This window comes from Agrilus planipennis, unplaced genomic scaffold (genome assembly GCF_000699045.2).
Source record: "Agrilus planipennis isolate EAB-ADULT unplaced genomic scaffold, Apla_2.0 scaffold179, whole genome shotgun sequence".
In the NCBI taxonomy this organism is placed as follows: Eukaryota; Metazoa; Arthropoda; class Insecta; order Coleoptera; family Buprestidae; genus Agrilus; species Agrilus planipennis.
The window spans coordinates 334412-354953 of NW_020438885.1; the positions used below are offsets into that span (position 1 = coordinate 334412).

Sequence of the window (20542 nt, forward strand, 5' to 3'; positions counted from 1 at the left end):
ATATAAATATTAATATTATTTTAAGCTTTAAATAAAATATCAGGGGCACAATAGTTCTCGAATAGAATTATAACAGCTTCATAGAAAAGAATAGATTTAAATTTAAATTTGCTTTATTATAACTTTAGAATATTTTTACTAGTTACAGTCAAAATTCGGAGTCTTTACGATTACCATTTAAGGCTTATGCATGGTGTAATGCCACCACCTTCAGGAGTCGATATAGCTAACACCATAAAATATTTTTCGCAAACTTTGCTGAGTATGTAAAAATAAAAAATTACGCCAACATGGCTGTATTTTTATACAATTTCTTTATAGCTGTATTAAAAGATGTGCCTAGTTCGCCTTTAGAATTACTAAAAGACTCAGAAAATGATTCAGCAAGAATGAGTCTTTTTCCAAATTTGGATTACAAGGGTTTATATAATTCCCTTATTCCTTTAATAGAGACTGCACCCTTAATACAAAATGGAATTAATGGTACTTATTAATGTGGTAGCTACTGAGACGTTGTCCAATTAATTAATATTTTAGCGTTTGGATTAGCTGTTCTTCAGTGTTTGGGGTGTTTATTACCCTTTTTAGAAACAGAAACTATTGACTATTTGCCTTATTTAACAGCCTCATGTATAGCTGTATTTCCAAGTACCTTGCATCAAGAAATTGTCAATACGTTGTGTTTTTATGTCCTTCCGTTTACCGTTAGTAAGTATCTTGAAATTTCCTTTTCTTATATTTTTTAAATTTAAATGCACCACGCGTCAGTTTTTCGCAATGGCGGGAAAAAGTAACTTGCGCTTTTTATGATTGTACACCAATAAAAGCATTTATATTTACGTAAAAGAAATATAAGCGTTTTTATGGAGAATATGAGTGACAAAATACTTTTCTATCATAACGAAAAATTTTTGAAAATACAGAAAATTAGTTAACAAAAAAAATCTTTTAAGCTCGCTACACGGAAAGGGAATATGAAATAACGCAGTCGGTTTCCGCGGTTATTATGATGATATTTAATCATTCCTCAAATCCAGCACATCATTGTCAATTATTGGAATGTTTAATGACCCTAAAGCAATCGATATTAAAGGATCTCCTTTGCGTAATAGCTTACGGTACAAGTACTGCGAGATCTTCAGCAGCAAAACTTTTATTTTATTATTGGCCTGCTTTTGATCCCAATCTCTTTGATAGAAAGGGACTTATTTGTAAACTAGGGGGTAAGTAAAATTAAGCGGCAAATATACGAAAATAATTTTCTTTTACTTGTCACCTAATATGGTATAAAAAAATCTCAAACGAAAATAAAACGTAGTAAAAATAGAATCAAACACTGGATTACTTTCATACATATTTATTGCCTTGGCAGTATAGACAAATGACAAAATTTTGTGAAAACATTAGTGTTTGATTCTACGTTGATTGTTAAAATACAGGCGATCCTGCACCTTTTGTATGCCAAAGAGACATGTGTTCAAATGCTGGGAATGCTGAAGCAGCGAAAGTATGTTATGATCATTGTATAGTGTAACTCCACTGTAGTTAATAACTATGAAGTGTTTATTTAAACTCTCAATGAGTCAAAAATCGATGTTGCATAAATAGATAACCTTTTTGAACATTTGCCGACAGTACTTTTTTAAATTTTAAATGTTTTTACCGCCCGCACGAAGACCGCAAACAATTATAATTCCGTATGTTGCGGCGGAAATTTTTTTAATATAGCGTAGTATAAATTACAAAAAGCGTAAATGCTAACCGTAAGGATTACAATTAAAGCTACCCCGAACACGACACTCAAAAAACTTCCATCTATAACGCCCACTGAATTATTTTTCCCTCTTTCTTCAAGCTTTAAATCAGCTAGTTGACGCTCTGCCATAAGTTTTTTAATCTCTTTCAGTTTCTGACGTAAATCTTCGACGGTCTCCTCTCGAGATCCTAAAATAACGTTTACATTGATAAATTGCAGAAAGAAAATAAAACTGTATAAACTACCGTCTTCTATTTCCATATCGCAAAAGAATTAACCACACATTTTTAGCCAGAAAGTAATATTTCTTAATACATTAAACTGCACTCCCTATTCCAATTATTATTCAGGAAAAACTCCCCCAGATGCGCACGCTTTCGCATTCCTTTACTCTCCATCTGCAAACCTTAAGGTATTGACTAAATTGTAAATCTATCCTTGCTCATTTTCATTCAAAAAATTATGGCAGCAGTTATGTCAAACGATTCAAATATTCCAGTTGTTCGCGATTTTTCGAGTAATTAACGTGACTTCTAGCGAAATGATATAAGGGGTGAAATGAGCTTATTTAATGATTATTTTTATGCTTATCTAAATTCGTTGAGTCGCCCTATATTTTGCGCTTATTTTTTGTTTCGTTACAAGCAGTATGCTTTTTGCAATTTTTATTAATTAATTTTGGTACGAATTTAGTCCTTATGTTGAAGATACCTGTGAGACTAAAACAACGCGATTTTGGTGTTTCCTTCGCTTTGGATTATTGTGAATGCATTGTAAATATGGGAACAAGAGCTGCAGCATGTAAGAACTTATATAATATAGTTGTTACAATTATTTAATATATATTTATATAAATATTAATATTATTTTNAAAAAAAATCTTTTAAGCTCGCTACACGGAAAGGGAATATGAAATAACGCAGTCGGTTTCCGCGGTTATTATGATGATATTTAATCATTCCTCAAATCCAGCACATCATTGTCAATTATTGGAATGTTTAATGACCCTAAAGCAATCGATATTAAAGGATCTCCTTTGCGTAATAGCTTACGGTACAAGTACTGCGAGATCTTCAGCAGCAAAACTTTTATTTTATTATTGGCCTGCTTTTGATCCCAATCTCTTTGATAGAAAGGGACTTATTTGTAAACTAGGGGGTAAGTAAAATTAAGCGGCAAATATACGAAAATAATTTTCTTTTACTTGTCACCTAATATGGTATAAAAAAATCTCAAACGAAAATAAAACGTAGTAAAAATAGAATCAAACACTGGATTACTTTCATACATATTTATTGCCTTGGCAGTATAGACAAATGACAAAATTTTGTGAAAACATTAGTGTTTGATTCTACGTTGATTGTTAAAATACAGGCGATCCTGCACCTTTTGTATGCCAAAGAGACATGTGTTCAAATGCTGGGAATGCTGAAGCAGCGAAAGTATGTTATGATCATTGTATAGCAATAACTTTTGCCAATGATGTACCACCTCCCCTTTATTTGTGCATTGAATGCGCCAACGAAATACATAGGGAACACCCAAATCAAGTTTTCCATGATATTTTACACCCTGTTCAGCAAGTTTCTATGGTTTGTGAAAATAAAGTAAGTACACACCTAAATAAATTTTCCGGTAAAGGAATTTTGCAATTTTTCTTTTCATATTCTTCGCTAACGCAGAATTGCCGATCAAATGATAAATCTGCAGTGTCAGTGTGTTTCTCTATCGAATGTGCAAGTTATAATGGTTACAGGCCAATTCGTTATTGCCAACAATGCCATAATAACAGGCATAATAACAGAAGGGGTGGTGATCACATATTTCATAAGAGTGTCCCCCCCACCTGGAGCCTCGATGAAGAAATGCACACATACATGATAGAAGCAATAATAAGTTTGTTGAAAGAGTCAAAGCTTCAAACTTCGGAACCAAAAAGCCAAAGTGCAGGACCTGCTTCTACTAGTGATAACAAGCCTTTAAGTCTTCCACCTCCTACTGATAACATAAGCTCAGAAGAAAGGCAACTTTTGGGCCGTTATGGGGTTTGGCTCTTAGTGGGGAGATGTACTCCTAACGATAGCACATCTGTTGAAGTAATGGGACGACTACTATCGATGCTATTTCATTGGTTTCACATGACTGCCTACTCTTTTGACGGTTAGCCTAATACTTTTGTCTTGGTTTTTACGTATTTTTCGAAATTTAAAACAAACCAGAAACAAAAAATAATGTTTCTTTTCGGCCAGTATATTTTCTTTTCTTAGAAACGACAAAATTTTAACAAAACACGTTTTCAGGACAAGAAAGTATTTTGGAAAAACTTAAGGTTGAGAATGTATGTAGCTGGTTGAAGGATCTTTGTAAAACACATTACGATCTTTTTGTTTCTTGCCTTTTACCGCATCCTCCTGATTATGCTAGAATTGGGGGCCATTGGTGAGGAATTCTGATGAAAAATTGATGTTTTCCGGACTGCTCAGGAAAACATCAATCCTCATTAAATGATAGTCCAAGTTCTACAAATGTACTTCTTGTAGGGACAGTTTAGCATCTAGGACAACCCATTTGAAAGATGGTTTAAACCGTTTATTTCATTTAATTCCTTATGAAGTTATTAATCAAGAAGTTTGGGATTTTGTCATGCCTCATTGGATGGAAGCAATCGTGAACGATGTGCCCGAGAAGGAGCTGCAGGAATTGAAAATAATACTATCGAAAATTCTGGACACAGATATGAGTCCGTTAGGTTTTAATGCTGATAAAATGTACAACTTCGTTTCCCAATGTTTTCTCAAAACTCCCGCTCCTGTTCAAAGAAAGGCACTGAAGTGGTTGCAAGTAATGAAAAACGATAATAAAAAGACTACATAGAATATCTTTCAATTAATTAAATTGTAGGTCCTTTCGAATTTGGAAATTATTATACCTTTGCATTTAGTCTTTTCAATATTTCGCGATGGAATTCGTACATTAAAGTCGAATACGCACACAGAATCAAACGACAATAAACCGGTCGAAACGATTGAGGCCATAGCTAAACTTCCTGCCTGTAAGTAATTCTTGAGCTATATTCACAAATGAGCTCATTTAAATAATTAGCTCCAGTTTTGCAAGATTGCGACTCCGGAAATACCTCGATTATGGACGAAGAAAACGCCCTTGCCCATAAGGATTCCAGTAGCATACCAGAACAAAACCTTTTCTGCTGTATTCTAATGCTGGACATTCTTCTAAAGCAAATGGAACTTCAAGATGTTGATAAACACACCGGGATCAACTCGTCGTTATGCAAAGACGTTTGCAGATTGCTAAAGTGTATGATAACAGCAACATGGATAAGTGGTCATAAATGCTCATCAAAGCCCGCCGAATGTACTTATTGCGAAGCTAGCGTTATGTGGCATCAACTGTGTCTTAAATTGATTCAGTATTTATCACCAGAAAAGCCAGCACATCCTCCAGATGTACGTAACTCGTTTAAAACTGAATTATTTATTTTGTTAGTTATCAATCGTTAAATTTTAGCCACCTCTCGAAGAATATACTGACGATTATTATAGTAAAAGTCCTCCTGAAAGTAGCAAAAAGGAATCGAAATCCGATGTTATTATGACTGTTCCTGTCCCCGAAGCCCATTCAATTGGAGGAGTCTTAGTACACATGCCCCATGTGTGTTCTGTACGAAAAGTATACAGTTCAGCTTAGTTTTTTGCTTGAGTCATCATTAGTTTCCCTGTTTTTAGTTAGTTTTTGACCAATTTAAGGGTAATTTATTTATTTTTTTTTTTTGTTGGATTTGTTTCATTTTTAATGATTTATTTAAAACTGATTGCTACGAACTTTTGTTAACTCAAGCATTTTCGTATAAGTGTTTTGGTGTTAATAATTGCTTTTTTCCTCTCCTCCCTAATACATGGATTTGATTATGAAGGTACCTCTTCAACAGATAATGACCGCGACTGTTGAGACAGTTTCAGAACAATTAGACCTTACTGCTATTATTCCTGCGGAAAAGGTTGTCACAGCAATGGCAAAAGCGATCACAATGTCCGATACCGAATATAGTAAAGAAAACATAATTTTTCGATTTCTTTTTTCCCAGAAAGTTCACTCAACTATTTTCAGATTCACATTTGCGCCATGATAAACCAAGGAACGGAAGCGATAATTGTTTGACTAATAAGGGGATCGATGACGGACCCGAAAATATTTTTGACTCTGATGGAAAATTAAAGTTTTCTATTGAGGAATTGCCCGAACAATTTCAATACGTTTACTACCTCTTTTCGGCAAGGAGATATCTCTACGCATTTAAATAAGTGATTAATAATTTTTTTTTTTCAGGAAGTGCCAAAAGTTGTAAAATCAGAAGTGCTTTACTATATGTTGCAGTGTTTGAATATATTTTGTTTGCACGGCGATGCATGCACGAAAGCTTCTAAAGAACACAAAGCCTTTTTCAGATACATACAAAATAATTTACTCATTAAAAAGTGAGAATTTCTGTAAAGTTGAACACATTTACACATTTTCCCACAAACATATATTTTTAGTTTATGGAATTTATGTAACTCGGAACATTCCCATATTGCTCAGGAAGCAGTTCCACTTTTGCTTCATTGTATCACATTACCGTTCGGCGCGGATGTTTTTTGGAAAATAATTCAGAGTGATTTTCACAATTCTGATTGGAGAATTCGATTTACTGCAGTTGACAGAGTAACTATGATTGCCAGGTATTTGGATTTGGCTCCCTTAAGAAATTTACCAGCCTTACAAGCCGCGTTGGCAAATGCTTTTTGCTATCTTATAACCAGTATGGACGATTGTAGTGTATATGTGGCACAGAGGGCAACACTTTATTTAGGAACAATACATGACACTGCCATTAGGGTGAGTGCTTTTTTTTTAATTCAATTTATTTTTTCTATCTTTACGTCTTTCACGGCTTGTTCTTTTAGTTTTTAATTTTTCCTGGTATAAGAAAGGTAACTGTGCAAGTAATGGGACCCCCTCCCGTATTAGAGGGCAAAAGGGTGGATGTTCCAAGAAGGTCTTTCCCACTCCTCTCACCCCTTTTCTTCTCGATTCGAGAGGGGTTCCGTCGTTTCCACAATTACTCTAAAAAAAATGTTATTATTAGGTACGATATTTGTGAAAACTATTTAATTAATACTTTTATATTTTAGTCTCTTATAATATGCCTAGAAACTCAGTTTGATACAGTTATAATAGACAGACCAATGATTCTTCAATCTCTTTACCAGCTTCATAATTCTTTGAGCGAAAGAAAGTTTTTGAGTTGGGATTTTTTTTTGAATCGTTTTGATACGTTATTTTTGGAAGCGCAAATTAATTTGGAAAAGTCCGGTGATATTTCATATTTAAGAGGTATTATTGTTATTTATCTTATAATTATCGATAAATCATTGTGTTGTTGATAAATTAAACTAACAGATTTAAGAAACTCAGATATGAACAGTGACGTTTTCATAAGAAAACTGCATAGAGCTCAAGAAGCACTTTCGCAGCAATCAGACAGTGCCACTAGCTCTGTTAAGACTTTAAGTGCCAGTTTTGGTACCAAATGGCCCTATAAAAGGACTATGTCGGCACCCGCTTCTATTATATCTAGACACGAGGCAAAAGGTTAATAAAAAAACAAACAACTTTGCTCTTGTAACTTTATGTTTTAAAAATAATTTATTTTAGAAACGAAAGATAAAATATATAGCAGACAGTTTTCTGCTCCAATTTTAAAAAGGAAAAGTTCGAGATTTGGAATCGGTCAGTTTTTAGGCACTAGTAACAGCATACCAGGTAGAAATTAGATGTAGTGTCTTGCTATTCTGTAGGCTTACAGGGCAAGGGTCTGTAGTTGACCTTTAGGATTCTGGGCATTTCCGAACCTAAGGGACAGTTGCGGTGTCTTGCTTTTAGATAGATGTATTTCAGCAAAAATTCTGTGGTAAATTGTGTAAAACCAACTCATTATGGTACAAGTTACTGCTGAAATGGATTTAATAAAAATAAAATGGTTTGCTAGAAAACAGTTTATATTACCAGTTTATTTATTTTTTCCAATTGGGAAGTAGAAATTTATATTGGCATGTGGAATTAATATTGTATATTTAACTATTTTCGTTAAAAAGCATGCCTGTTTTTAACTTGTTTCACATTTAAAAATATATAGAACGTTACAAGTATAATTAACGAAAGTTTCGTTTTAATTAATTGATGTAAAAAATAATTTATATTTAATTGATTATAAGAGTAGTACAATTTTACTGTTAATATACTATTTTTGTTAATTATACCTGTTTGAACCTGTCTATATTCGCCTTACTAGATTCCTGAATGGCTTCAATAAAAAGGTCTCTGAAATGTTGCATGAAGTTCTATCTCCAACACAACTTACTTGCTCTTTGAATGTAGGTATGTGACTGATTAAAACAAGTTAATCCTATAATCATTTAAATGAAAGTGTTTTACTGAGATGTGATGATGCACAAGCTTTGCAAAAAGATGATTATTTAACAAAAAGTTAGCTATTAGTTTTTTTTTGTTATTGTAAAAAGGAAATGAAATCATAATTAATATTTTTAGATGGTCACATGCATTCTTTGAATATTGCCGATGATCAAAATGTCATCGGTTTTTTGCACAGAATAATTGATTTGGAAGAAGCTGACAAAGAAACGATGCATTTGTTGGTTTTTTTGCTAATGCAGTTCTTATCAAGACCTGATGAAGCGTATCCAACTGAAAACAAATACATTTCTAAATCGCAAGGAATTGTGCTGCGACACCTTTATCTTTTACTTGGTTACAGTCAAAATGATCGAGGAATTTATATCTCTCCTCAACGTTTGAGATCATCTCCAGCATTTTGTGCATTTCTTTCCAATTTACCCCAACTTTTGGATCAGAATCATTTAATTGGTCATATGCTTCTTCCAACAACTATGATACTACTACAATATTCCGCTTCCCCACATTCTGTTCAAAACAGTGTGGATCTTCAACAACCAGTTTACAGTTTATGGGCTTTAGAACCTCATTCCAGAAGGTGCTGGCTAATGTCAGTAGTCGTTTTACTTTATAAGGTAAACCAACATGGGGTTTACTATTATGTACCTAATTATCTGAAATAAACATTTTCTGATAAAAGAAAATTTCAGTATCAATACAATCAATCCACCCATTGTGGTCAACTTTCGTTTCTTATAAAAATTATTCTGAATACTCTTGATGCGCAACATCATCAGTGTTGTAGACTACCAGCGACAATTATTATGGGAGGTGCAAGTTCCCGTTCTAGAGGTACCATTTTTCAAGATATTCGTATCAAAAATATTCCTTTCAAATGCAGTTTTAGATGTCAGTCAACCATCTTTGGGTACTGAATATGAACATGGGGATAAATTCATCACTCCTCCCTTGTCTCCAATGTATTCTCTAGATGGGCAATCGGTTCAAATCGCAGCAGGATTGAGAAATACAAAAGTCCAAAATATTCACGCAAAAATTGCATCCGGAACTAGTATGGAAACGCATTGGGAAGAATCATCAAACGATAATATTCGATGCTTAAAAGTGGAGAAAGTAGATGTTAATGTGGATATGGACGATTCTGAATCTGAACTTCTCGCTATTCCTGAAAGTGACACTTCAGAAAGCACTCTACAGGGAAGCATACACGTATGCATCATTTTGATAATGTAATTTTTGCCTTTTGGATTTACAAAAACATTTTTATTTAGAGTTCTCTGGAACTCGGAGATGATAACTATTACATTCATGTCAAAGAAAAAAAGTGCCATATAGAAAAACATCTTGAACCTGGCTATAAAAATGGATCAAATAAAAACAAAGCTTCTACTATTGAAAATCGTCCGACGTGGTATATAGGCGGCAGTCAAGAATTTGTTAAGGCAAATGGAAATAAAATATACAAGACTAATAAAATATCGATTCATAATCATTTGCCAGCAAAAACACAAATGAATAAGAACTCCATCAATTCGAACTCGGTGTTGTCCAGCACAACATTAGCAGATTTACATATTCAAAATAATAATATCGGTAGCACTAATAATAATCATCGTACAATAACACCAGTTACTCCTGAAATACTAAGAAAGAACGAGGAACTAAAAATTTTAAGTTGTACATCGTCGTCTGAAAGCGAAAATTGCTTAAAAGAAGATAAAACTATTCCAAATTTTGCTACTCCTACTTTGGAAAGGCTACTTCCCATTGGGTCAAGAATAGCAGGTATAAAAATGTATTTTTAATTTAGAGAAACATTTATGGAAGAAAATATCTCTGATTTTAATTACTTTCCAGACTCGAGATCTCCTGAATCTCCTCTTTCAAAAATGGACATTATACCAATAGGTGAACGCTTTTCGCATTTTTCATATTAATTTTTAAACTCGACTTGTTTTAGATTTACCTCAAGAAGTAGTTTGTTATCCTACCCTAGATTCACAATTGGAGATTCCATCTCAGGAAAGGCTATTACCTATTGGTCAGCATAGTAAAGATATCACACATCTTGTTGATAAAATGAAGCAAGTTTTAAAATTAAATAATCAAATTCAAAGACCATCAGTGGAAAGTAAAAAAGTGATGAAAAAAAATAACGGAAAGGATGAAATTCCTCGCAATCATAGCCCTAGAAGGCTCATCAAACAGGTTGCTTTAGAAAGTCCTCCCGGTCAAGGCGAACTATTTACAACCACCCTCAATGTCACTTTAAAGAGTACACTGCTACCAAATTATGATAGAAACTCTTTTTTCAACTTTATCTTCTTTCAGAAGATACATCATTAAATCAGAAACGCCCAAGAAAAAGTAGTCCGATTTCCCCAATATCTTATCAGTACATGGAAAATAGACAATTTGGATCTTGGGTAATACCACAAGTTGCCCCTAAACCAGAAGGACAAGATCTTAAACAAAGCTCATTTCGAACTGGCGACGATTGCGTTAGTGAGAGATGTTCAGAATGTGGTACAGCTCGTGAAGAGTATAGTGATGAAGAATTAGGATTATGTATAGTCGCTTTAGGCACTTTTATTCATAGGGAACCTGCTTCTGCAGCCCCATTACTTCCAGAAATATTACACGCAGTGGCTAAGTAAGTTTTCAATGTTTTATTAATACAATACTTAATCATATTAGCGTCTTTAAAGGATTGCGACGCATACATTATATCCTTGGCAAAATGAAAGCAATGTACACTTACCAGGAAGTGCAGTTAGTGTAGCTCATCAGTTCTTAAGATGTGTTTTACATCAGTTAGCCCCAAATGGAATTTTTACACAGATGTTTCAAACACGCATTAGTGGTGAGATATTTACTCCATTGAAATATAAAAAAAATAAGTTGAAAAACGAATATTGTCTGTTTTTTCAGAGAAAATAAGAACTCAGTTTTTTAAAAGTGTTGTTAAAGCATTACTAGATTTTATGGAGTTAAACCCCGTAGCCCCATTGCATCTTTTACTCGAGGTATATTTCCTTTTCGTATATTTTAAACTTGATAATGTTTTACTTCTTATTCTTAAGTTTTTCCATTAACCAGAAAAAAATGAATAAAATTGTACTGAAGTAGAAAAACTTTTGAGAATAAAATAACAATAAATTTGGTAAAATTTTAGATGTTAAATTCCAAAAAGTCGTGGCCAATCCATATGATGCCTACAATTCTTCAAAATATGTCTATTTATTTAGAATGCATCGCCAATGAAACAAACTTATTTGCAACAAATGCTGTTTGGAGTAACACGTTACCTCAGTTAGAAATGTTTTTTCGGAGATTATTGGTTATACTTGGTCAACTAGACGATATAGGAGCGTTGCTAAAAATGGTTTTGTTGATTTTAAAAGTTTCTGCAATCTCCCAACATAAGGTAGTATTTACTTTCTAATACTAAGTGGTAAATAGCTTTTTATATTTAATTTCAGGGTATTTTAGAGCCTTTTACTAAAATAATCAGTTACACAATACAAAAGCATAACTTTAAATATAGTTATTTAGTAGATTTGTGCCATTTATGCGCTAAAGCATTTACTAAAGATAGAGATAAATTAATATTTAGCAGAACCACCGCATATGAATTAATACAGGTGTTAAAATTCAAAACGGTGATCCCCGATTCTAATCTCTTAATGCTTATAAATTTAGTACTTCAGGTAAATAGAAAGAAAGACCTTAGACAATAGTTAAGTAACAGTGATAATTATTTTAGGACACCGGGGGTTCTTTGCCGGCGCAGAGTATGTTTTATGGAAATAATACAAGCATATCGGAATGTATGAAAGTTCATTTATCGGATTTGGTTGATTTCTTAACCGACTTTCATACTTTAGCGAAAATAAAAGTAATTAAAAACAATTTCAACAAAAAAAATCAAATATGTCTTTGTGCATCATTTCAGAGTTACTGTAAAGGGGCTCACATAGGATTAAACGAAGATACCATAGGAGGAATAATTAAAGGGGCCGTTGCCCAATATATCGCAATAGAAATAGCAAAAGGAAATGGCAAAGAAAACAGAATTGTTACACGGTACTTTCCCTGGCTATACACCTCCATTAACGTACAACAAACGTGAGTTTTATTAAAAAAAAGATTTAAATTAACTTTAGATAAGCGTTAAGATTGTTCATATAAAAGCGGCATTACTGTTCCGAACCTTATCCACCTTAAACTGATCCTGTATTTAAAGTAAAAAAACTCTTTAGGCCAAGGGAATTTATAGAATGTATTACTCATATCCGTCTTTTATCATGGTTGCTGTTGGGATCACTTACCTATTGCGCTTTTCGTGGGTTTGGGTCAGGAAATAATAATTTCCAGCCGATTCCTCAAGAAGCGTCATGCCAAATTGCTGAGCATGTACAAGCAGTCATATCTGGATTTGCTGAACAACACAGATCCTCAGTTCTGCATATGTCTTCTTTATTTCATACTTTTATATTATGCCAAGTAAGTATAAAAAAACAATAATAATTTATCGACTTTATCAAATTTGGTATTGCGCAGTTATGGACCATTTATTTGGAACAAAGTTTAGGAATATATTTACCTATAAGTGAATCATACAATACAACGATGAATACGTTATTTGACTTTTGGAGTAAAGTCATGCCGTCAGTATTACAACTTATAAAACATTCTCGAGCAGTTAGTTCGATCTCAAATAATACATATAATGATTCTCAATTATTTACTTATTTACTTTTCAGTTAAACGAAATTGTTAGTATGCATTTTTTGAACACTTTAGAAGCGTTATTAGAATGTAATTCTACTATTGTAAGTAAACTAATGCCACTTTGGACCTCAATACTTTGCTCAACTAACGTAAGTAACTACTATACTATTTTGTACTAGACGATGGTATATTTTTTCAAAAATGTACGCTTTTTAGTTACCTGGTCACTTACAAGTCCGCCTTCAAAACTGTTACAATTTTATACCTAATGTATACCTCGAAGTTTTACCGAATAAATCGAGCTTGCATTTGAATAATCCAATGTTATTGAAATGGTTNTTTAAATTTAAATTTGCTTTATTATAACTTTAGAATATTTTTACTAGTTACAGTCAAAATTCGGAGTCTTTACGATTACCATTTAAGGCTTATGCATGGTGTAATGCCACCACCTTCAGGAGTCGATATAGCTAACACCATAAAATATTTTTCGCAAACTTTGCTGAGTATGTAAAAATAAAAAATTACGCCAACATGGCTGTATTTTTATACAATTTCTTTATAGCTGTATTAAAAGATGTGCCTAGTTCGCCTTTAGAATTACTAAAAGACTCAGAAAATGATTCAGCAAGAATGAGTCTTTTTCCAAATTTGGATTACAAGGGTTTATATAATTCCCTTATTCCTTTAATAGAGACTGCACCCTTAATACAAAATGGAATTAATGGTACTTATTAATGTGGTAGCTACTGAGACGTTGTCCAATTAATTAATATTTTAGCGTTTGGATTAGCTGTTCTTCAGTGTTTGGGGTGTTTATTACCCTTTTTAGAAACAGAAACTATTGACTATTTGCCTTATTTAACAGCCTCATGTATAGCTGTATTTCCAAGTACCTTGCATCAAGAAATTGTCAATACGTTGTGTTTTTATGTCCTTCCGTTTACCGTTAGTAAGTATCTTGAAATTTCCTTTTCTTATATTTTTTAAATTTAAATGCACCACGCGTCAGTTTTTCGCAATGGCGGGAAAAAGTAACTTGCGCTTTTTATGATTGTACACCAATAAAAGCATTTATATTTACGTAAAAGAAATATAAGCGTTTTTATGGAGAATATGAGTGACAAAATACTTTTCTATCATAACGAAAAATTTTTGAAAATACAGAAAATTAGTTAACAAAAAAAATCTTTTAAGCTCGCTACACGGAAAGGGAATATGAAATAACGCAGTCGGTTTCCGCGGTTATTATGATGATATTTAATCATTCCTCAAATCCAGCACATCATTGTCAATTATTGGAATGTTTAATGACCCTAAAGCAATCGATATTAAAGGATCTCCTTTGCGTAATAGCTTACGGTACAAGTACTGCGAGATCTTCAGCAGCAAAACTTTTATTTTATTATTGGCCTGCTTTTGATCCCAATCTCTTTGATAGAAAGGGACTTATTTGTAAACTAGGGGGTAAGTAAAATTAAGCGGCAAATATACGAAAATAATTTTCTTTTACTTGTCACCTAATATGGTATAAAAAAATCTCAAACGAAAATAAAACGTAGTAAAAATAGAATCAAACACTGGATTACTTTCATACATATTTATTGCCTTGGCAGTATAGACAAATGACAAAATTTTGTGAAAACATTAGTGTTTGATTCTACGTTGATTGTTAAAATACAGGCGATCCTGCACCTTTTGTATGCCAAAGAGACATGTGTTCAAATGCTGGGAATGCTGAAGCAGCGAAAGTATGTTATGATCATTGTATAGCAATAACTTTTGCCAATGATGTACCACCTCCCCTTTATTTGTGCATTGAATGCGCCAACGAAATACATAGGGAACACCCAAATCAAGTTTTCCATGATATTTTACACCCTGTTCAGCAAGTTTCTATGGTTTGTGAAAATAAAGTAAGTACACACCTAAATAAATTTTCCGGTAAAGGAATTTTGCAATTTTTCTTTTCATATTCTTCGCTAACGCAGAATTGCCGATCAAATGATAAATCTGCAGTGTCAGTGTGTTTCTCTATCGAATGTGCAAGTTATAATGGTTACAGGCCAATTCGTTATTGCCAACAATGCCATAATAACAGGCATAATAACAGAAGGGGTGGTGATCACATATTTCATAAGAGTGTCCCCCCCACCTGGAGCCTCGATGAAGAAATGCACACATACATGATAGAAGCAATAATAAGTTTGTTGAAAGAGTCAAAGCTTCAAACTTCGGAACCAAAAAGCCAAAGTGCAGGACCTGCTTCTACTAGTGATAACAAGCCTTTAAGTCTTCCACCTCCTACTGATAACATAAGCTCAGAAGAAAGGCAACTTTTGGGCCGTTATGGGGTTTGGCTCTTAGTGGGGAGATGTACTCCTAACGATAGCACATCTGTTGAAGTAATGGGACGACTACTATCGATGCTATTTCATTGGTTTCACATGACTGCCTACTCTTTTGACGGTTAGCCTAATACTTTTGTCTTGGTTTTTACGTATTTTTCGAAATTTAAAACAAACCAGAAACAAAAAATAATGTTTCTTTTCGGCCAGTATATTTTCTTTTCTTAGAAACGACAAAATTTTAACAAAACACGTTTTCAGGACAAGAAAGTATTTTGGAAAAACTTAAGGTTGAGAATGTATGTAGCTGGTTGAAGGATCTTTGTAAAACACATTACGATCTTTTTGTTTCTTGCCTTTTACCGCATCCTCCTGATTATGCTAGAATTGGGGGCCATTGGTGAGGAATTCTGATGAAAAATTGATGTTTTCCGGACTGCTCAGGAAAACATCAATCCTCATTAAATGATAGTCCAAGTTCTACAAATGTACTTCTTGTAGGGACAGTTTAGCATCTAGGACAACCCATTTGAAAGATGGTTTAAACCGTTTATTTCATTTAATTCCTTATGAAGTTATTAATCAAGAAGTTTGGGATTTTGTCATGCCTCATTGGATGGAAGCAATCGTGAACGATGTGCCCGAGAAGGAGCTGCAGGAATTGAAAATAATACTATCGAAAATTCTGGACACAGATATGAGTCCGTTAGGTTTTAATGCTGATAAAATGTACAACTTCGTTTCCCAATGTTTTCTCAAAACTCCCGCTCCTGTTCAAAGAAAGGCACTGAAGTGGTTGCAAGTAATGAAAAACGATAATAAAAAGACTACATAGAATATCTTTCAATTAATTAAATTGTAGGTCCTTTCGAATTTGGAAATTATTATACCTTTGCATTTAGTCTTTTCAATATTTCGCGATGGAATTCGTACATTAAAGTCGAATACGCACACAGAATCAAACGACAATAAACCGGTCGAAACGATTGAGGCCATAGCTAAACTTCCTGCCTGTAAGTAATTCTTGAGCTATATTCACAAATGAGCTCATTTAAATAATTAGCTCCAGTTTTGCAAGATTGCGACTCCGGAAATACCTCGATTATGGACGAAGAAAACGCCCTTGCCCATAAGGATTCCAGTAGCATACCAGAACAAAACCTTTTCTGCTGTATTCTAATGCTGGACATTCTTCTAAAGCAAATGGAACTTCAAGATGTTGATAAACACACCGGGATCAACTCGTCGTTATGCAAAGACGTTTGCAGATTGCTAAAGTGTATGATAACAGCAACATGGATAAGTGGTCATAAATGCTCATCAAAGCCCGCCGAATGTACTTATTGCGAAGCTAGCGTTATGTGGCATCAACTGTGTCTTAAATTGATTCAGTATTTATCACCAGAAAAGCCAGCACATCCTCCAGATGTACGTAACTCGTTTAAAACTGAATTATTTATTTTGTTAGTTATCAATCGTTAAATTTTAGCCACCTCTCGAAGAATATACTGACGATTATTATAGTAAAAGTCCTCCTGAAAGTAGCAAAAAGGAATCGAAATCCGATGTTATTATGACTGTTCCTGTCCCCGAAGCCCATTCAATTGGAGGAGTCTTAGTACACATGCCCCATGTGTGTTCTGTACGAAAAGTATACAGTTCAGCTTAGTTTTTTGCTTGAGTCATCATTAGTTTCCCTGTTTTTAGTTAGTTTTTGACCAATTTAAGGGTAATTTATTTATTTTTTTTTTTTGTTGGATTTGTTTCATTTTTAATGATTTATTTAAAACTGATTGCTACGAACTTTTGTTAACTCAAGCATTTTCGTATAAGTGTTTTGGTGTTAATAATTGCTTTTTTCCTCTCCTCCCTAATACATGGATTTGATTATGAAGGTACCTCTTCAACAGATAATGACCGCGACTGTTGAGACAGTTTCAGAACAATTAGACCTTACTGCTATTATTCCTGCGGAAAAGGTTGTCACAGCAATGGCAAAAGCGATCACAATGTCCGATACCGAATATAGTAAAGAAAACATAATTTTTCGATTTCTTTTTTCCCAGAAAGTTCACTCAACTATTTTCAGATTCACATTTGCGCCATGATAAACCAAGGAACGGAAGCGATAATTGTTTGACTAATAAGGGGATCGATGACGGACCCGAAAATATTTTTGACTCTGATGGAAAATTAAAGTTTTCTATTGAGGAATTGCCCGAACAATTTCAATACGTTTACTACCTCTTTTCGGCAAGGAGATATCTCTACGCATTTAAATAAGTGATTAATAATTTTTTTTTTTCAGGAAGTGCCAAAAGTTGTAAAATCAGAAGTGCTTTACTATATGTTGCAGTGTTTGAATATATTTTGTTTGCACGGCGATGCATGCACGAAAGCTTCTAAAGAACACAAAGCCTTTTTCAGATACATACAAAATAATTTACTCATTAAAAAGTGAGAATTTCTGTAAAGTTGAACACATTTACACATTTTCCCACAAACATATATTTTTAGTTTATGGAATTTATGTAACTCGGAACATTCCCATATTGCTCAGGAAGCAGTTCCACTTTTGCTTCATTGTATCACATTACCGTTCGGCGCGGATGTTTTTTGGAAAATAATTCAGAGTGATTTTCACAATTCTGATTGGAGAATTCGATTTACTGCAGTTGACAGAGTAACTATGATTGCCAGGTATTTGGATTTGGCTCCCTTAAGAAATTTACCAGCCTTACAAGCCGCGTTGGCAAATGCTTTTTGCTATCTTATAACCAGTATGGACGATTGTAGTGTATATGTGGCACAGAGGGCAACACTTTATTTAGGAACAATACATGACACTGCCATTAGGGTGAGTGCTTTTTTTTTAATTCAATTTATTTTTTCTATCTTTACGTCTTTCACGGCTTGTTCTTTTAGTTTTTAATTTTTCCTGGTATAAGAAAGGTAACTGTGCAAGTAATGGGACCCCCTCCCGTATTAGAGGGCAAAAGGGTGGATGTTCCAAGAAGGTCTTTCCCACTCCTCTCACCCCTTTTCTTCTCGATTCGAGAGGGGTTCCGTCGTTTCCACAATTACTCTAAAAAAAATGTTATTATTAGGTACGATATTTGTGAAAACTATTTAATTAATACTTTTATATTTTAGTCTCTTATAATATGCCTAGAAACTCAGTTTGATACAGTTATAATAGANCGTCTGCACCTTGTTTACAAGTCAGTTTTCTTGAAATTAACACTGAAATGTTGTGCGATGAGCTTCAAAAAATTCCAATGGAAATTAAAAATGTCGGAAATAGTTCTATAGATAAAATTTATATGGCCACATCTACTCCTCAATTAATTTCAATTTCTGAGTTTAATAATAAACCATGGAGTAATCGTGAAAGTGATTTAAAAACGCCGGCAGCCAGAGAAAAGGAATTAAGGAGACTTTGTGTTACTCAACTACCATTGCAAGGAGATAAATTGGATCCTGGACAATCTAAATCGTTTAATATATGGATAAAAGCTCCGAGCGAAAAAGGAACCATAAACATCGATATACTAATTTACTATGAAAATTTAAGTAATTCAAATATGCCAAAGTATGACCATCATTTTTTTTGTATAGTAAGGAATATTTTTATATGTATTTTGTAGATACAGACTGGTACGACATACTTGGATGTTAAATACACAAGAAACGCTTTCGGCAAAGGTGCTATGTCAAGGAAGTTTTAGTTCAAAGTCTGTGGAACAGTTGTCGCTTTCAGCAAAAATTACTAATTTAAATAAGTTTCATGATCTTAAAATAATTAACGTATCACTTGTAAAAGTATTACTTTTAAGTTCTGATTGGCTTCTTTTAAAAGATTTAGAACTACCAAAAACATTAAGAATTACATCAGAACAATCAATTCATTTGTTACTAAAAGCTAGAAGAAACAGCAAAAGAGAAGAAATTTATTCTGAAATAATCCTTGATCCCGAAACATTTAGACCCTTACTTTCGAATAGTGTTTGTTTAGATTTAGCTATTAAAAATTTTGAACAGCATGTGTCCTTTTTGGATGAGTTTGTTAGTCAAGACGCGGGTCGGAAGATACATTCTCCAAACCAATTAGTGTTACAGTGGAAGGCTTCAGTATCTGATAGTTCTGGTCAAAAAAAGAATATCATCGGACAGACAACGACACCTTTATCGTTTAAAGATGAATGCGATATTGAAACGTCATTATCTTATGAAGTTAATCAAACATTAGATTTAACAGTATCAATAACTAAGAGTAATGTTTCAGTAGAAACAAAAAAGAATCAAGTATTCTTAAGTTTATTGCATCCCATCTCTATCCGGCACGATTTTAAAAATAAGAAGTTTTGTACAATTCCTGTTCAAATTGTTCTTCATAACGTCGTGGATGCAGAAATGGTAGTTACTGTAAACACTTTGGGAAGTAGTAGGCAAGTTTTGAATAGTGAATCCGGTATTTAAATAAATACTAAAGTATTCTTTTTTATTACAGTGATTCTCCTCCTCTATCGTTTAGACCAAATTTTTATTACCAGTACCCATCTAAATATTTCAGATGGATAGGTAAAAGTAGTGCTGTGAAATCTTTAATGCCTTTTAGTTCTGAAATACTTTCAATGCATGTAGCCGTTTTCGGACCAGGTACTTATGATTTAGGGTCGCGATTAGAAACGTGGTGTCACGAAAAAGACAATCCCGATAATATGGTGCTTCAAAATTATCGGGCAGAATCTGCTCTAATAGTTCTAAACGGTTCAACATAAAACAACTGTACCTCACAAATAATATTTTGTTTGTTATTAAAAATTAAATCTGTTTTTGATGTTTCCAATAATTTGTATATTACATTTTGTATTATACATCACAAGTAGCAAATACTGATAGTAACTATTCATCTTATATTAACTCAAATTTTAAATGTTTTTTATTATATGTTAATACTTTGCGTTATAAATGGCCGCATTATTAATTCATTTTTAATAAGTGAAAGAAAAATAAAAAATGTGCATATATTAAGTCAGCCTTATCTTCATCTTTTTGGATGTTCGGTTTTATTTATTGTTATAAATGTACATAATTATACCTTTGCAGATTGTTGATGTATCGATTGGACACATATATTGAAAACGTATTAGTTAAAAAAACTCATATTTTTTGTTTTTTTATTAGATATTTTGTTTTTATACTTTTT

The 20542-nt window shown here is 33.4% G+C and overlaps 6 protein-coding genes across 8 annotated transcripts in view; 5 read left to right on the forward strand and 1 right to left on the reverse strand.

Moving 5' to 3' along the window:
* LOC108740529 (trafficking protein particle complex subunit 8) overlaps nt 1-20499 on the forward strand; it is a 27746-nt gene extending 7247 nt beyond the window's left edge. For all 3 annotated transcript variants that reach the window (XM_025981644.1, XM_025981643.1, XM_025981645.1), the window contains one exon: nt 20133-20499. The gene's annotated coding sequence lies outside the window, so the exon portion shown is untranslated. The remainder of the gene's footprint in view (nt 1-20132) is intronic.
* Nucleotides 145-1534, forward strand: LOC112906767 (protein unc-79 homolog; the record flags this gene model as incomplete). Its single annotated transcript, XM_025981616.1, has 5 exons — nt 145-262; nt 322-483; nt 538-708; nt 954-1223; nt 1440-1534. Coding segments are annotated over 5 exons (816 nt in total), but the record flags the coding sequence as incomplete, so codon positions are not given.
* LOC108740534 lies at nt 1546-2130 on the reverse strand. The gene is made up of 2 exons (XM_018474886.2): nt 2002-2130; nt 1546-1944 (listed from the first exon to the last, which is right to left on the reverse strand). Exons 1-2 carry the CDS (start codon nt 2015-2017, stop codon nt 1688-1690), a joined length of 273 nt encoding a protein of 90 aa, XP_018330388.1. The 5' UTR covers nt 2018-2130; the 3' UTR covers nt 1546-1687.
* Nucleotides 2225-20542, forward strand: part of LOC108740530 — a 31787-nt gene continuing 13469 nt past the window's right edge. Inside the window, 17 exon segments of the mRNA XM_025981617.1 lie at nt 2225-2557; nt 13372-13491; nt 13551-13712; nt 13767-13937; nt 14183-14452; nt 14669-14901; nt 14977-15454; nt 15595-15733; nt 15835-16135; nt 16196-16349; nt 16352-16761; nt 16823-16984; nt 17229-17361; nt 17423-17586; nt 17642-17790; nt 17851-18190; nt 18487-18554. Coding sequence (XP_025837402.1) covers nt 2455-2557; nt 13372-13491; nt 13551-13712; nt 13767-13937; nt 14183-14452; nt 14669-14901; nt 14977-15454; nt 15595-15733; nt 15835-16135; nt 16196-16349; nt 16352-16761; nt 16823-16984; nt 17229-17361; nt 17423-17586; nt 17642-17790; nt 17851-18190; nt 18487-18554 — 3557 coding nt within the window. The 5' untranslated portion in view covers nt 2225-2454.
* On the forward strand, nt 2662-13351 carry LOC108740531 (protein unc-79 homolog). Its single transcript, XM_025981603.1, is given in 32 exon segments — nt 2662-2914; nt 3131-3363; nt 3439-3916; nt 4057-4195; nt 4297-4597; nt 4658-4811; nt 4814-5223; nt 5285-5446; nt 5691-5823; nt 5885-6048; nt 6104-6252; nt 6313-6652; nt 6949-7150; nt 7217-7408; nt 7472-7579; nt 8366-8865; nt 8941-9082; nt 9138-9460; nt 9523-10036; nt 10109-10159; nt 10212-10526; nt 10583-10904; nt 10960-11114; nt 11183-11277; nt 11427-11678; nt 11734-11961; nt 12018-12149; nt 12207-12379; nt 12514-12757; nt 12815-12955; nt 13018-13134; nt 13202-13351. Coding segments are annotated over 32 exon segments (7236 nt in total). The 5' UTR covers nt 2662-2697.
* On the forward strand, nt 18544-20445 carry LOC112906774 (trafficking protein particle complex subunit 8-like). Its single transcript, XM_025981646.1, has 3 exons — nt 18544-18925; nt 18981-19781; nt 19844-20445. The coding sequence occupies exons 1-3, from the start codon at nt 18582-18584 to the stop codon at nt 20112-20114; spliced, it is 1416 nt and encodes a 471-aa protein (XP_025837431.1). The 5' UTR covers nt 18544-18581; the 3' UTR covers nt 20115-20445.

What these genes read in the sequence shown, in the direction of transcription:
- LOC112906774 (XM_025981646.1), top strand. Translation starts at nt 18,582, where the DNA reads ATGTTGTGCGATGAGCTTCAAAAAATTCCAATGGAAATTAAAAATGTC. An exon ending in AGTAATTCAAATATGCCAAA is followed by an intron (nt 18,926 to 18,980) that starts GTATGACCATCA and finishes TGTATTTTGTAG; the next exon opens with ATACAGACTGGTACGACATA. An exon ending in AACACTTTGGGAAGTAGTAG is followed by an intron (nt 19,782 to 19,843) that starts GCAAGTTTTGAA and finishes TTTTTATTACAG; the next exon opens with TGATTCTCCTCCTCTATCGT.